The sequence below is a fragment of the Melospiza melodia genome, chromosome 23, assembly GCF_035770615.1.
Source record: "Melospiza melodia melodia isolate bMelMel2 chromosome 23, bMelMel2.pri, whole genome shotgun sequence".
NCBI classification, from domain to species: domain Eukaryota; kingdom Metazoa; phylum Chordata; class Aves; order Passeriformes; family Passerellidae; genus Melospiza; species Melospiza melodia.
In genome coordinates, this window is record NC_086216.1 from 12090304 (window position 1) to 12105288 (window position 14985).

At 57.3% G+C, this 14985-nt stretch overlaps 1 protein-coding gene across 3 annotated transcripts; it reads right to left on the reverse strand.

Moving 5' to 3' along the window:
• Positions 1 to 8652: 8652 nt before the first annotated feature.
• Positions 8653 to 14448, reverse strand: DGUOK (deoxyguanosine kinase). 3 transcript variants are annotated; one of them, XM_063175302.1, is made up of 7 exons: positions 14367 to 14448; positions 13590 to 13705; positions 12574 to 12761; positions 11334 to 11481; positions 10163 to 10278; positions 9778 to 9877; positions 8653 to 9351 (listed from the first exon to the last, which is right to left on the reverse strand). In XM_063175302.1, exons 1-7 carry the CDS (start codon positions 14446 to 14448, stop codon positions 9262 to 9264), a joined length of 840 nt encoding a protein of 279 aa, XP_063031372.1. In that variant the 3' UTR covers positions 8653 to 9261. The 3 variants fall into 3 exon arrangements, 2 of the variants coding, with proteins under 2 accessions (XP_063031372.1, XP_063031371.1); XM_063175301.1 differs by lacking the exon at positions 14367 to 14448 and having other exon boundaries at positions 13590 to 14134; XR_010030404.1 differs by lacking the exons at positions 8653 to 9351; positions 14367 to 14448 and having other exon boundaries at positions 9995 to 10278; positions 13590 to 14139.
• Between the last annotated feature and the right edge of the window lie 537 nt (positions 14449 to 14985).

Consider the following 14985-nt stretch of genomic DNA (forward strand, 5'->3'; position numbering starts at 1 on the left):
CCAGAGCCTCTGCCAACACCTCTGCCAACATTCTGGGGTCTCGGCAGCTCCTCCTCAGCCATCCCCAAAACCACAGCAACACAAGCAGCAAAGGGTGAGCACGCCGGGGAAGCCGGTGACGTTTCAAACCTTCCCACCCTCCAAGCGCGCCGTGGTGCTCTCCAAAAACACCTCACACAGACCACCCACGCGCCGGGACGGCAGCCACCCTCATCCTCCCCTTCTCGCTGGCCAGAGGAGGAAGTGGAACAGTGGAAGGACAGAAAAATGAAATCGGGTTTTGCCTTTTTTCCTTTTCCCCTCGCTGGGGCCAGCAGCAGCACGGGGAGAGCGGCGCTGCCGCCTCCAGTGTCCCCAGCCCGCTGGTGCCGGTGCCTGTGCTGATGATGATGACTCTGATGACTCACGGGGAAGGCAGGAGGGAGGAAGGAGGAGGGAAGCTGCGCGTGCACGGGGCCGTGGTGTTTGTAAACCTAAAAAAAGCCATGTGCGGGCAGGCAGCGTGCTGGGCCGGCTGGAGGCGGGGAGGGAGAGCCACGGGGCAGGCGGCGTGAGCCCAGGGCGATCCCAGTATGATCCCAGTATGATCCCAGGGTGATCCCAGTGCTCTCAGTGCACTCCCAGTATGCTCCCAATGCTTTCCAGCTGGCAGACAGGCCGTTCCCAGGGCACTCCCAGTGCTCCCCAGCTGGCAGCCAGGCTGTGTGCTCCAACACCAACCATGCCAGCCAGGGAGGCTCACAGAGACACCTGGCACAGCTGGGAGAAGCTGGCACTGCCACCAGGGCTGGTGCAGCCATGGCGTTAATTAAGCGCCGGGCCTTTAATTGCCACGGCGTTAATTGGTGCAGGTTTAGGCGCCTGAGCTTTAACTGCAGCGGCTTCAAGGCAACGGCCTCAAGTGCAGAGGCTGTAATTGCGACACAGTGGGGTCCTCTGGAGCCCCTCACTCACCCTGCCCCACACTCCCTGCTCCATCCCAGCTCCTGGGATGTTTCTCCATCCTTTCCAGCCAGCCTGAGAAGCAGAGCAGACTGTGCCACCAGCCCTGCGGTGACAAACCCTCCGGCCACCCTACACTGACAACTGCAGCATTTACAACTTGCTCCAATCCTTTTTTTTTTTTTTTTTTTTTTAACAGCATTTTCAGGGCTTGGTGTGGTTCAGAATTTTTTTTTCCCCTCGTTTGGCTGCGATGGGAACTGCAGGCTCAGGAGCTCGTGGTCCCCAGCTCCCCCCTTCGACAGCAAAATCTCATTTAATCAAAAGATGCAGCGACTGGATGTGCAGAAGCACTTGGCTCTCGCTCTCTTTTTTTTCCCCTTAAGAACTGCCATTTTAGCTGTAGCAAACAAACACGCTGCATTGTCCCTGCCTGCAGCAAAGGGGGGTTTGGCCCCGGGACAGAGGGGCTGAGCTGGGTTGGTGTGGCGGGCAGATGTGCAATGGGGCCGGGCCCAGCGCAGCTGTTTCACCTCCAGCCTCTTCCCGTTTCATTTCATCTCCCCTTGGACGGCGGCCCGGGGAGCGGGGGATAAATAAAAAAAGCTCTTTCATCCTCACAAACGGTCTGGCACCCTTCTCCACAAGAGCTCAAAGCACCGAGATTAAAGCGCTGGCACAGGACGGAGCTGGGGGTGTCCCCAGGAGGGGTTTAGGGCATCTCCCTCATCCCAGCCCGCAGAGGGGACAGTGAGGGGACAGGGACACTGGGTTTGGGGCTGGCCCCTTCAGGATGTCCCCTTGAGAGGACACCCTGGGCACACGTGGAGTCAGGGACACGGTGGGGACAGGGAATGGGGACCCACAGGGACAGGGAAAGCTGGCACGGGCTGGGACCGAGGACCCCAATGTCACAAAGGGTCCAGCACAGGCAGGAAGGGACCCCAGGGGAATGGGAATGGGGACAAGGGACACCAATGGCATGGGAATGGGGACAAGGGAGCCCTGTCCACGCAGGGAAGGGACCCCAATGGCATGGGATTGGGGACAAGGGAGCCCTGTCCACGCAGGGAAGGGACTGGGGACACCAATGGCATGGGAATGGGGACAAGGAACTCTTGTGCATGCAGGTAGAGGACTTGGGACCCCAATGGCACAGAAATAGGGACAAGGGACCCCAGCACAGGCAGGTAGGGGACTGGGGACCCCACTGGCGTGGGAATGGGGACAAGGGACCCTGCACAGGCAGGAAGGGATCAGGAATGCCAGCGCTGCAGGAGCAGGGAGCCAAGCATGCACGGGTGGTTGACAGCTCACCCCCAGTGTGCCAGCACCAGCAACATCCCAGCAAGGGCTTTTTGGGACACAGACCCACAGCACAACCACATGTCCCAGAGCCACCGTCCCACAACTTTGCCATCCCCATTCCCAGCTGGGCCAGCAAAGCCCCTCAATAAAGGCCAAAATCCTGGGGACACACACAGTCTCAGAACCCACCAGAGCCACCTTCCCCCTTAATTACCTGCAAGAAAGAGTCCATGTCGGGAAATCCGAAAAACAAACCCGGTCACAGCTAACGAGGTGCCAAAGGCCAAGAGCTGGGCTCGTTTATGGGGCCACCATAACACCCTGGAGGACTCTGCCCAGCCCTTCCCAGCATGATGCAACCTCGGGGCTCACCGCATCCCGGCACAACCCACCGACCGCCCCGGCACCTGCCGCCGGCTCCAGCTGGGATTTCTGATTTTTGGGGGTTTTTTTTGGTTTTTTTTTTTTTGCACAGCATCCGGAGGCAGCTCCGGCGTTGGCGGGCGCACGCGCCGGCCGCGAGATCCGAAGCGTCCCCACACGTGGTGCCAAAAACGCCGCTCACCGCCGGCTCCCAACTCGGATTTTTGGCAACGCTCTGCCCACCCTGACCTCGGCGACGTCCCTTGGAGCCACCAACACTCGCAGGTGCTCGGGATGCCCAAAAGTGCCAAACCGCGCCGGGGCATCACCAAAATCACCGCCTGGGCGGGTGGGTGAGCCCCCCCCGAGGAGGAGCAGCTGGTTTTGGTGCCCACCTCCGCCGTGCCGTGACGGAAAGCGGGGGGATGCCCGCTCCGGACCCCGGGACTTCGTCACGGCGAGGGATGACAGCTGCCACCGGCCCCGGGTGACGTCACGGTGACGTCACGGCGGGGAGCCTCATCGCCCTTGTTCGCATCACCCCGCCGCACCTCTGAGCTCAGCACATTGCGCGATGGTTTTAATGGAAATAATGATTAATAAAGGCGAAAAAAAGCACGCGGGGGAATGACGATATGGGGGGGAGAGGGGGGGTGCACCTTAAGGTTTATCGCCCTCCCAGCCCTAAACACCACCACCCCCCCTTCAACCCCCCCACCACGAAGCGATGCTGGAGGAAAAGGAAAGGGATAAAAGCAGGAAAACAGCCCCAAAACGGGGCCGGGGGCGCGGGGCCCTCCCCAGGCCCCGCCGCTTTGTCCTCTCGGCCCCGCGGGGCCGCCAACACCGCGGGGGGGGGGGGGGGGGGGGGGTCTTTAACCTCCCCCGCACCGCCCCGCAAGGCCAAGGAGGGATTGGGGTTTTTTGGGGAGGGTTTGGGGGGGTGCAAAAGGAAGGCTCTGGAGGGGAGAAGGGGTGCGCTTACCTCGCCGCTGCCCCCGCGCTGCCCCGCAGCCCCCGCCGGCCCCGCACGGCGCCGGCCCTCAGGAGGAAGCCATCTTGTCTCCCTCTCCTCCGCGCTCCCTCACCGCCGCCCCGCTGCAGCCGGGGGGGGGAATGAGCGCCGCATCCCTGCTCCCCCCCTGTCCTCCTCCTCCTCCTCTTCTTCTTCCCTCCTTCCTCCTCCTCCTCCTCCTTCCTCCTCCTTCTTCCTCCTCCTCCTCCTCCTTTCCCCCCCACGCACAGCCCCCCCCCCTTTCCCCCACGCAGTGGCACCGCCCGCCCGCTCCCTGCGCTGCGCAGGAGCGGGCCATGAGGGGGACGCGGGGGGGGACTCGGGGGGATGTGGGGACACGGACGGGGGACACGGACGAGGGACACGAGGGAGATGTGGGGACATGAGGGAGGACCCGGTGGGGGACACGAGGGGGACATGAAAGGGGACATGGAGGACAAGAGAGGGGACACGGGGGGATATGGGGACACGGGGGGGATACGGAGGGGGACATGAAGAGGACACGGGTGAGTGTGGGGACATGAGGGGGACACAGAGGGAGGCACGGGGGGAGACATGAGGGGGACACGGGGGGATGTGGGGACACAAGAGGGACACGGTGGGGGACATGAAGGGGGGACACGAAGGGGGACATAAGGGGGATGTGGGGACACGAGGGGGACATGGGAGGGTGTAGGTGGCACACAAGGACAGGGACACAGACCTGCCACCCCACAGCCCCAAAATGGGGTCACAGGACCCCCAAGCCCTGCCCTTTATGTCACTGTCCCCCAGGAAACTGAGGCAGGGGCTGGGAGCAGCCAAAAAGCCCAAAAGCAGCCGGGGAGCCCCCAAAAAGCTCTGTACACACACACACACCCCAATATTCTCCTGCCATTAAACCCCTGAGAACCTCGTTAATTGTTGTCCATTAATTTGGGTACGCTAATTGGGGAACATCAGTCATTTGGCTTGGATAAACCCCAAGTCCAGGCTGGGATAAACCCGAGTCCGGGGCTGGGATAAACCCGAATCTGAGGCTTGATAAAGCCAGGTCCAGGCTTGGATAAAGCCGAGTTCCAGGCTTGGATAAACCCGACTTCCAGGCCTGGATAAAGTTGAGTTCTAGGCTTGGATAAACCCTAGTCAAGAGTTGGAGAAACCCAAATCTAGGTTTGGACAAACCTGAGTCCAAGCTTGGATAAATCCAAGTCCAGGGTTGGATAAAGTCGAGTCCAAGCTTGGATAAATCTGAGTCCGGAGCTGGATAAATCTGAATCTAGGATTGAATAAATCCGAATCCAGGCTTGGACAAACCCGAGTCCAGGGCTGGTGCCCTCATCCTTGCTGGGAATGGGGTTTTCCATGGGTTTATTTAGGATTTATCCCCCAAATCTGAAGGAGACGGGTCGGAGCATCCTTCCCTGAGCTGGGGGCAGCCCGCGCTAATGAGCGGCTCCCCAAGACATTGATTAATTATGCATATGAGTGGGAAAAACACCCAGAGCCGCCCGGGAATGGCAGCAGAGGGTCTGAGAGCCCAGCCTTGACCTCTGTCATCCTCCTCCTCCTCTTCCTCCCGTCGGGATGGGGAAAATGGGGGGAAAAATCAGGAAATCAGCCCCGGGGGGACGGCAGGAGCTGCAGGCGGGCCTGGCCGAGCGGGAGGAACTGGAGGAACTGGAGGAACTGGTGCAGGGAGAGACTCGTGGGAATCGCGGCACACCCAGCCCGGGCCGCTAAAATCCCCAAAATTCCTCTTTTCCCCCCCAAATCCTGCCTGGAAAAGCAGCGCGGACAAACCCTCCCCGACGCTTTTCCGCATTTTGCCAAGGGCAAAGTCCCTCCCGTGCGTCGCCGAGCCACCTGTGCCAAGGTCCGTGCCACCCATGCCACCCTCATGAGGGAAAAAAACACCCTGGATCCACCTCGGAGGAAAACACACTAAAAAAGCGCAAAGCAACACCGAATTTTGGGGTTTTTTAGGGGGAAAAGCACCAAAACCAACGCCAAGCAGATGTTTGTCCCTCCCACGCTGCAGACCCCCCAAGCTGGAGCATTGCCCCCCCTTTTTTTTGCGTGGGCACAAAATGTGAAATCCCCGCTCCAAGCAGCCCGGCCGGTCGGACCAGGAGCGCGTTGGAATTTTTTTTGGGTGAAGAAAACGCCGCTATTTGTTGGGCTCCGAGGTGCCCCCGCCCTGGCACGGCTCTGCCTCCCCTTTCCTTGGCGCCCCCTCTTTTTTGGGGGGCACCCGGGTGGGTTCCGTGCAGCGTTTTGGGAGAAATCCCAAGGAATTGGGTTTAAAGTTGGGTTTGGTTCTGCCCGTCCCGCGGCGCAGCTTTGGGGACGCCCCAGGGACGAGATTAAATTCTTTTTTTTTTTTTTTTTTGGGGGGGTGGTTTAAAGCATCCAAGTGGCAGCAGAAAGTCCCATTTCCCACGGAAATACCCTTGAAAATAAAAACCAAACCCAAAAACCACCACCAGCCAAGGAGGGGCTTTCCCTGCCCACCGCCTGCGAGCGACGGCGACGCTACAAAGGGGTCACAAATCACCCCAAAAAGTGGGGCTGAGAGGGGGGGATAGGGTTTAGGGTCACAAATCACCCCAAAAAGTGGGGACGAGAGGGGCGGACAGGGTTTGGGGTCACAAATCACCCCGAAAAGTGGGGACGAGAGGGGCGGACAGGGTTTGGGGTCACAAATCACCCCGAAAAGTGGGGCTGAGAGGGGGGGATAGGGTTTGGGGTCACAAATCACCCCAAAAAGTGGGGCTGAGAGGGGGGGATAGGGTTTGGGGTCACAAATCACCCCGAAAAGTGGGGACGAGAGGGGCGGACAGGGTTTGGGGTCACAAATCACCCCGAAAAGTGGGGCTGAGAGGGAGAGACGGGGTTTGGGGTCACAAATCACCCCGAAAAGTGGGGACGAGAGGGGCGGACGGGGTTTGGGGGAGCCGGGGCTCGCTCACCTCCCTGCGCAGCCTCTCCATCTCCATCCCGGGGGGGGCAGCGTCAGATTTCGGGGCTCCCCCCGGCCGGGGGCGCGGCCGGGCGGGGCTGGCGGAGCCCCCGGGGCGGCGGCAGCGACATGGCGGGGTCAGCGCGTCCCCCGGGCCGGGGGCACCGCGGCTGCTGCGGGACAGAGCCGCGAGTCACCCCCAGGTTTAATTTCCACACACGGGGGGGGGGGGGGGGGGCGGCCCCGCTGTGTCCCCACCCCCTCACCACCCCCACCCCCCAAAACCGGGGTGCCGCTTTAATCCCACCCCTTCTTTCTTCCAACCGCGTTTTCCTTTCCTCTCCTTTTTTTTTCTTTTTTTTTTTTTAATATTGTTTTTCCCCTTTTTTCCTCCTTTTTCCCCCCACCCCCACCACCACAACCCCGCGCAACTTCCCAACTTCTTCAGCCGCGCACCGGCAACTTTCCGCCTCCCCCAAAATCCCCGAATTTCCACGGGGAAAATCCACTCACCGGCCGGGATAAAGCAGGGGCTTCGCCGCGCCGCTTTCGCAGCGGGGTCGGGCCGGGGCTGGGCGCGCTGCCCGCGGCCGGGGGGGCTCGGCGGGACCCCGGGGGGCTCCGGGATGTCGCGGGCACCCCGAGGGGAGCCCGGAGCCGCCGCACGCTGCTGTTGCTGCCGCCGCCGCTGCTGCTGCTGCTGCTTCCTTTGTTCTGCAGCGCCCGCTCGGGGGGACCCGCCGGGAGCACGGGGGGCTCCGGGCCGGGGGCTCGGGGTAACGGGGAGGAGGAGAACAACGGGGGGAACGGGGGGAAACCCGGGGGGAACGGGGAGGAACACCGGGGGGGACGGGGGAGCGGGATGGGGAGGGAAACGGGGGGGAACGGGGAGGGGGAAAACAACGGGGGGAACCTCGGGGGAACGGGAAGGGGAGAAACTGGGGGGAACGGGGCAAACGGGGCAACGGAGAGGTTGAGAAACCCCGTGAGGAACTGGGGAAATCCGGGGGGGGGAATGGGGAAATGAAATGGGGAGGGGGAGAAACACCGGCGGGAACGGGGCGAACGGGGAGGTCAACGGGGGAAACCTCGGGGGTAACGGGAGGGGGAGAACCCCGGGGGGAACGGGAAAGGGAAGAACACCGGGGGGAACGGGGGAACGGGAAAGGGAAGAACCCCGGGGGGAACGAGGGAACGGGAAAGGGAAGAACACCGGGGGGAACGGGGAAACGGGAAAGGGAAGAACCCCGGGGGGAACGGGAAAGGGAAGAACACCGGGGGGAACGGGGGGAACCCCGGGGGGAACGGGGCTAATGGGGAGGGGGCGAACCCCGAGGGGTTTGGGGGTAATGGGGGCAACGGAGAGGGGGAGAACCCCGGGGGGCTCGGGGGAGAAAGGGGGCGGGAGTTTTGTGGGGTTCTCTTGTGATAGGGTGGCTGAGCACAGGGGAGCGCCGGGCTGTTTTTGTAGGGTTGTTGTGGGGTGGGGAGGGTTGTGCGACCCTGTGGGGTTTGTGGGGCCATCAGCTGTGAGTCCTCTGGTGGTGTCAGTGTTGTTTTTGCAGGGTCGGGAGCGGGGTCTGCTCTGTGTTATTGTAGGGTCGCCGGGGGAAATCCCAAAGGGTGGCAGCCCGGCTTCCCACCCCGGCCAGATCCTGTTCCACAGCCCCAAAAATGCCCCCCTAATCTGCCCCAGATTCCCCCATATCCCACCCCACAGCCCCAAATCCCCCATTCCCCAGATTCCCCCATATCCCACCCCACAGCCCCAAATCCCCCCTACCCCAGATCCCCCATTCCCTGCTCCATATCCCCCCAAATCCCACATCACCACCCCAATCCCACCCGCCCCCCCCGTGTTTTTATAGAGTGTCACACCAGGCTGAGCACCCATTCCCCTCTTAGGACCCAAATCCCCTCGGTTTTCCCCCAAACCCACAGAGCACTGCCATCCCCCCATCACAACACCCCAAAACTGGGGGAACAACGTCCCCACGTGTCCCCACATGTCCCCTTATTGTCCCCTCATGTCCCCTTAGGGCCACCCCGACCCTCCCCACCCCCAGACACAGAACAGCTCCTCAGCGATTTGATGTTAATTTAAGGGAAACAATTAAATACAAAATAACAAACCACGGGGGTTGGGTTAAACACCGGGATTTTCCACGGGAATTCCAGCAGGAAATTCACCCCAAACACGGACAGGGGGTCACAGCAAGGACTGGGGAATCCTGACCCCAAAACCCCACAGGGCCCTGAGGATCCTGCCCTGGACAGGACACAGGGGACCAGGACGTGTCCCTTGTCCTCAAGATTGTGTCCTTTGTCTTTGGGATCGTGTCCCCCGTCCTTGGGACCATGTCCCTTGTTCTTAGGACAATGTCCTTTGTCCTCAAGATCGTGTCCCCTGTCCTCGGGACCATGTCCCTTGTTCTTAGGACCATGTCCCTTGTCCTCAGGATCGTGTCCCCTGTTCCCAGGATTGTGTCCCTTGTCCTTTGGATCGTGTCTCTGGTCCTCAGGATCGTGTCCCCTCTCCTTGGGACTGTGTCCTTTGTCCTCAGGACCGTGTCCCCTGTCCCTGGGACTGTCCCCTGTCCTCAGGACCACGTCCCCTTGTCCTTGGGACCGTGTCCTTTGTCCTCGGGACCGTGTCCCCTCTCCTTGGGACTGTCCCCTCTCCTCGGGGTCCTCAGGCAGACGCCGCCCCTTGCCCGGAGCTCAGGGGTTCAGGATGGGATGGCACAGAGTGGGCACCCAGGGATGTCACAAAGGCCTCCACCTGCAAGGACAGCCTGGCTGAAGGGGCGGCACTGGGGTGGCACCAGGATGGGATGGAATTGGGATGGACTGGGGTGGCACTGGGGTGGTGTAGGAATGGACTGGGGTGGCACCAGGATGGCACTGGGGTGGCACTGGGATGGTGTAGGAATGAACTGGGATGGCACTGGGATGGAACTGGGATGGAACTGGCACGGTAGGTACAGGAATAGGCAGGGATGGCACCAGGATGGCACTGGGGTGGAACTGGGATGGACTGGGATGGTGTAGGAATGGACTGGGGCGGCACCAGGACCGTGCAAGGGTGGCACCAGCATGTCCCTGGCACAGCTGAGGTTTAACCCCTCGGAGCCACCCCACCCTGGCTCTGGTGGCACCGGGGCAGTGCCACCCAGCCCAGCTGTGCCACCCCAGCCGTGGCACCCACCTGTGCCATGAGCTGGCCCTGCCTGGCCACGTCGTGCTCGAAGTCCTGCTCCACGTCCAGCACCAGGACGGGCGCGCTCCGCGCTGCCTCACAGTGAATCCTGCAGAGGGAGGGACAGCCAGGGCTGAACCCCAAAAAACCCCAAAAACCTCAAAAACAACCCCAAAAACCCCCAAAACCTGGGGCACCCCAAAGCTGGGCACGCATTGGGACTCACTCAGCGGTCCTGGCCACCAGCCAGAGCTCGTGCTGGCCATAGAGCTGCTGCAGGTAACCCAGCTGGATCCTGTCTTCCTGGAGGGGTTAACCCCCCAAAAAATCCACAAAACCCCCCAAAATTCGGGGTTTGGGGTCACCCCAAAGTTTGGCACACTTTGGGACTCACTCAGTGGCCCTGGCCACCAGCCAGAGCTCGTGCTGGCCGTGCAGCTGCTCCAGGTAGCCCAGCTGGATCCCGCCCTCCTCGCTCCGAGCCCGCCGCCGCAGCCGCTCCAGGCACGTCTGGGGGGGAAATATCTTATAGTAAATATATTTATCAAATTACTATTTATCCTAAACCCACCCTGAACCCACCCTGAACCCCATCCTGAGCCCACCCTGAACCTACCCTAACCCTTACCCTAAACCCACCCTAAAACCCATCCTTAACCCACCCTAATCCCACCCTAAAACCCATCCTAAACTCACCGTAAAACCCACCTTAAAGCCCCCCTTAACTCACCCTAAACACACCCCAATCCCCACCCTAAAACCCATCCTTAACCCACCCTAAAACCCATCCTAAACTCATCATAAAACCCATCTTAAAGCCCCCCTTAACTCACCCTAAACTCACCCTAATCCCACCCTAAAACCCATCCTTAACCCACCCTAAAACCCATCCTAAACTCACCGTAAAACCCATCTTAAAGCCCCCCTTAACTCACCCTAATCCCCACCCTAAAACCCATCCTAAACTCACCGTAAAACCCACCTTAAAGCCCCCCTTAACTCACCCTAAATGCACCCTAATACCCACCCTAAAACCCATCCTAAACCCGCACAAACCCACCCTAAAAACCAACCTTAACCCCATAAATCCACCCTAAAAACCAACCTTAACCCCATAAATCCACCCTAAAAACCAACCTTAACCCCATCCCAAACCCATCCTAAAACCCCCCCTAAACCCACAGGACAAACCTGGCCCTGTTCCCCCAGGTGTGGAATTCCAGGTGTGGAACTCCAGGTGCCCGGTGCCCGCCTGGGGGCTGTGTGGTACCCGGTGCCCACCTGGGGGCTGTGCAATGCCCACCCTGGGACAGCCCCATGCCCAGTGCCCACCTGGGGGCTGTGCAGTGCCCACCCTGGGGCAGCCCCATGCCCAGTGCCCACCTGGGGGCTGTGCAATGCCCACCCTGGGACAGCCCCATGCCCAGTGCCCACCCTGGGACAGCCCCATGCCCAGTGCCCACCTGGGGGCTGTGCAATGCCCACCCTGGGACAGTCCCATGCCCAGTGCCCACCTGGGGGCTGTGCAGTGCCCACCCTGGGACAGCCCCATGCCCAGTGCCCACCTGGGGGCTGGCACGCAGGTACAGGAAGCCGTGGGGCGCAGCGTGCGGTGCCAGGTGCCGCAGCAGCAGCTCGTGCCAGTCCTGGTAGATCGCCCACTCCAGGGGCTGCAGGTGCCCGTTCTCCAGCAGGGTCTTGGCAAACACGTACCTGGGCACGGATGGGCACAGGGCAGCTCCAGGACCTCCCGTGCCCACCGGGTTTTTTGGCACAGATTTGGGGTTTTTGGGGTTTTCTTTTTGTAGTCAGGAGGAGATGCAGGTGCTCCTCCTTGGTGTATATAAAATATGTATATAAACACATAAAATAGATAGAAAATAGAAATAAAATATATAAAAAAATATTCTATATGTATTATATAGGAAAATATAGACAATATAGAAAACTATAAAAAATAGATAAAATTTAGATAAAGTATAGGTAAAGTATAGATAAAATACAGATGAAATATAGGTAAAAACAAGGAGCTGCAGGAGCTCCTCCTTGGTGTATATAAAATATATATATAAATACATTCAATATATAGAAAATAGAAATAAAATACATAAAAATATTCTATATATATTATATAGAAAAATAGAGACAACAGAGAAAAATAGAACAAAAATAGATAAAATTTAGAGAAAAAATAGATAAAGTATAGGTAAAGTATAGGTAAAAACGAGGAGCTGCAGGTGCTCCTCCTTGGTGCATATAAAATATATATAAAATATAAACAATATATAAAAATAAAATAAAAACGTATAAGGTATATTAAATATACTATTTCTATAAAATATATATAATAGATAAAAATAGATAATATATATAGAATAGGAAATCAATATAAAAATATAGAATGTATATTAAAATATATAATATATATAACATACAGAAAATACATATAAAATATATATTATATATATTTTAAAATATAGAAATATAAAACTTATACAATAAAATATATAAAAAATACACGTTTAATCTACAAGATGTCTTGAAGACAAAAGTTAAAACCAAGGTTAAATTAAGGTAAAAAACCCAAGGTTAAATCAAGGTAAATACCCCAATGTGGGGCCCATGCAGTGCCCACCAAGCCTGGCATCACCCAAAAGCCTTCATGGGGCACCCTGAAATGACCCCAAAATGCCTTTCCTGCCATTAAACCCCTCTGGGCACAGACCCTGCCCACCCTGGGCACCCCCAGCCCAAGCCCACCCCGTGCCCCCCTTTTTGGGGTACCCATGCCCCCATTTTGGGTACCTGTCACTGAACAGGGAGCGCTCAAAGACCCTCACGCTGGGGGCGGTCCCGGGGGTCCCCCCGCCGCCCTCGGGGGGCTCCAGCACGGCCCGGAGGCGGCTCAGGCACGAGAGGCTCTGGAAGGTGAAGGACCAGCGGGCGGGCTCCTGGTACATCAGCTGCAGCAGGTTGGCACTGCCCCCCGGATCCTGCGGGGCAGTTCATATTTACATTTTATATATTTATAAATATAAAATATTTATATTTTATCCATAGTTTAGTTTATGTATATATATAATATCCATATTATATATATATATATATAAATATACATATAAATATATATAAAAATATATAATATCCATCTTTTATGTATATATATATAATATACGTAGAAATATTTTAATATACCTAATATTTTAAAAATACTTATATTTTTAAGCATAATACTTTTATAAATATAAATATGATATACATTTTCTAAATATACATTTATATATAAATTTCAATATTATATACATTTTATAGATATACATATTATATAAATTTTATATATATTATATAGTATATATTTATATTTATACATATATCCAATATATAATTTATATATTTATAAATATATAAAATTATATCTTTACAAATATATAAATTATATATATATAAGTATCGTACACATTCTATAAATACACATCAATATAAATATAGATATAAATATAATTATAAATATATATTTCTAGATATACACATATACATTTTAGAAATATGATATAATATATAAAATATATTTATAATATATTTATATTTGCACAAATATAAATATATAAATATAAAACAGGATGCAGGAAAACAGGAGAGGGGCTCAGTGGCAGGGAAGGGACGTGGGAAGCACAAACCCAGGAGATGCTGCACCCCCTCCCCAAAACCCACCCACCCTAAACCCATTGGGGTCAGGGGTGGCAGCAGGTTGGCACAGCCCTGGGACACCTGCGGGCACATTTGGGCTCGGGGGTGGCACATTTGGGGCCGTGCCCCGTTACCTGGGCAGTGCCAGCGGCCCCTGGCACCCGGCGCCACTGCGCCACCGGCTCTGTCACCAGGTGCCACCGCGGGAAGGCGGCGGCCAGCAGGCGCAGGAAGGTGGATTTGCCCACGGCTGTGGCAGGGAGAGGAGGGACAGCAGGGTCAGCCTGGGGATTGGGGGCGAGCCTGGGGGTCCCCCCAGCAAATCCCAGTGACACGGGGTGAGCCGGGGTGTCCCCCTGCCCCAAATCCCGGCGTGAGCCCGGGTCCCCCATTCCCACTCCCGGGATGAGCCCGGGTCCCCCATTCCCACTCCTGGGATGAGCCTGAGTGTCCCCCGCAGGACACGGGATGAGTTTGGGGTTCCCCCCATCCCAAATCTCGGAAATACTGGGGTGAATCTGGCGTTTCCCCACTGCGGCTGCTGGGCAAATCTGGGGGTGCCCCTTCCTGGCTCTTGGGAGTTTGGGGTGACCCTGGGTGACTCCAACCCTACCCCGAGAATTTGGGGTGGCCCTGGGTGACTCCAACCCTACCCCGAGAATTTGGGGTGACGCTGGGTGTCCCGAACCCGACCCCGGGAATTCGGGGTGACCCCGGGTGACTCCAACCCTAGCCCGAGAATTTGGGGTGACCCTGGGTGTCCCTAACCCGGGGCACCCTTTGCGTCCCGCTCCCAGCTCCCAGCAGCTCGGGGTTTTTGGGCGCGCCCCCAGCAGCGGTAATTAAGACAGTTACGGCCGTTAATTAACGCCGTTAATTAACGCCATTAGCCCCCCCGGTGCCCCCGGTACCGATGTTCCCCTCCAGGGCCAGCCGCAGCCCGGCCCCGCACCGCCCCATGCCGCCGCCGCCGCTTCCGCCTTCCCGCGTCATATGCTAATGAGATGGTAATCAGCAGCGCGCGCCACCGCCCCGTGACGTCGGCGCGCGGGAAGTGGGCGGGGCGGAGGAGGCGGAAACAGCGAGGGGAGGGGGGGGCGGGACGGGGGCGGTATGGTAATTTATGCAAATGAGACGCCTGCCCGCAGCGCGTCAGGGCGATGCTGGGGGGGGGGGGGCAGGGGAGAGGGGGTGGGGGCACGAAATGGGGGCTCGGGGGCACCAACAGAGGGTCAAGGGCACCGAAATGGGGTTGGGGTCACCAGAACAATATTGGGGCCACCAAAACCATGTCGAGGTCCCCAAAACCACACTGGGGTCACCAGCATGGGAGTTGGGGTCCCCAGAATGGGGCTAAGGACATCAGCAGGGAGTTGGGGTCACCAAAACCACATTAGGACCACCAATACAAAATTGGGGTCACCAACAGGGGGTTGGGGTCACCAAAAACAACATTGGGGTCTCCAAAATGGGGTTGGGGTCACCAAAACCACATTAGGGTCACCAATACAAAATTGGAGTCACCAACAG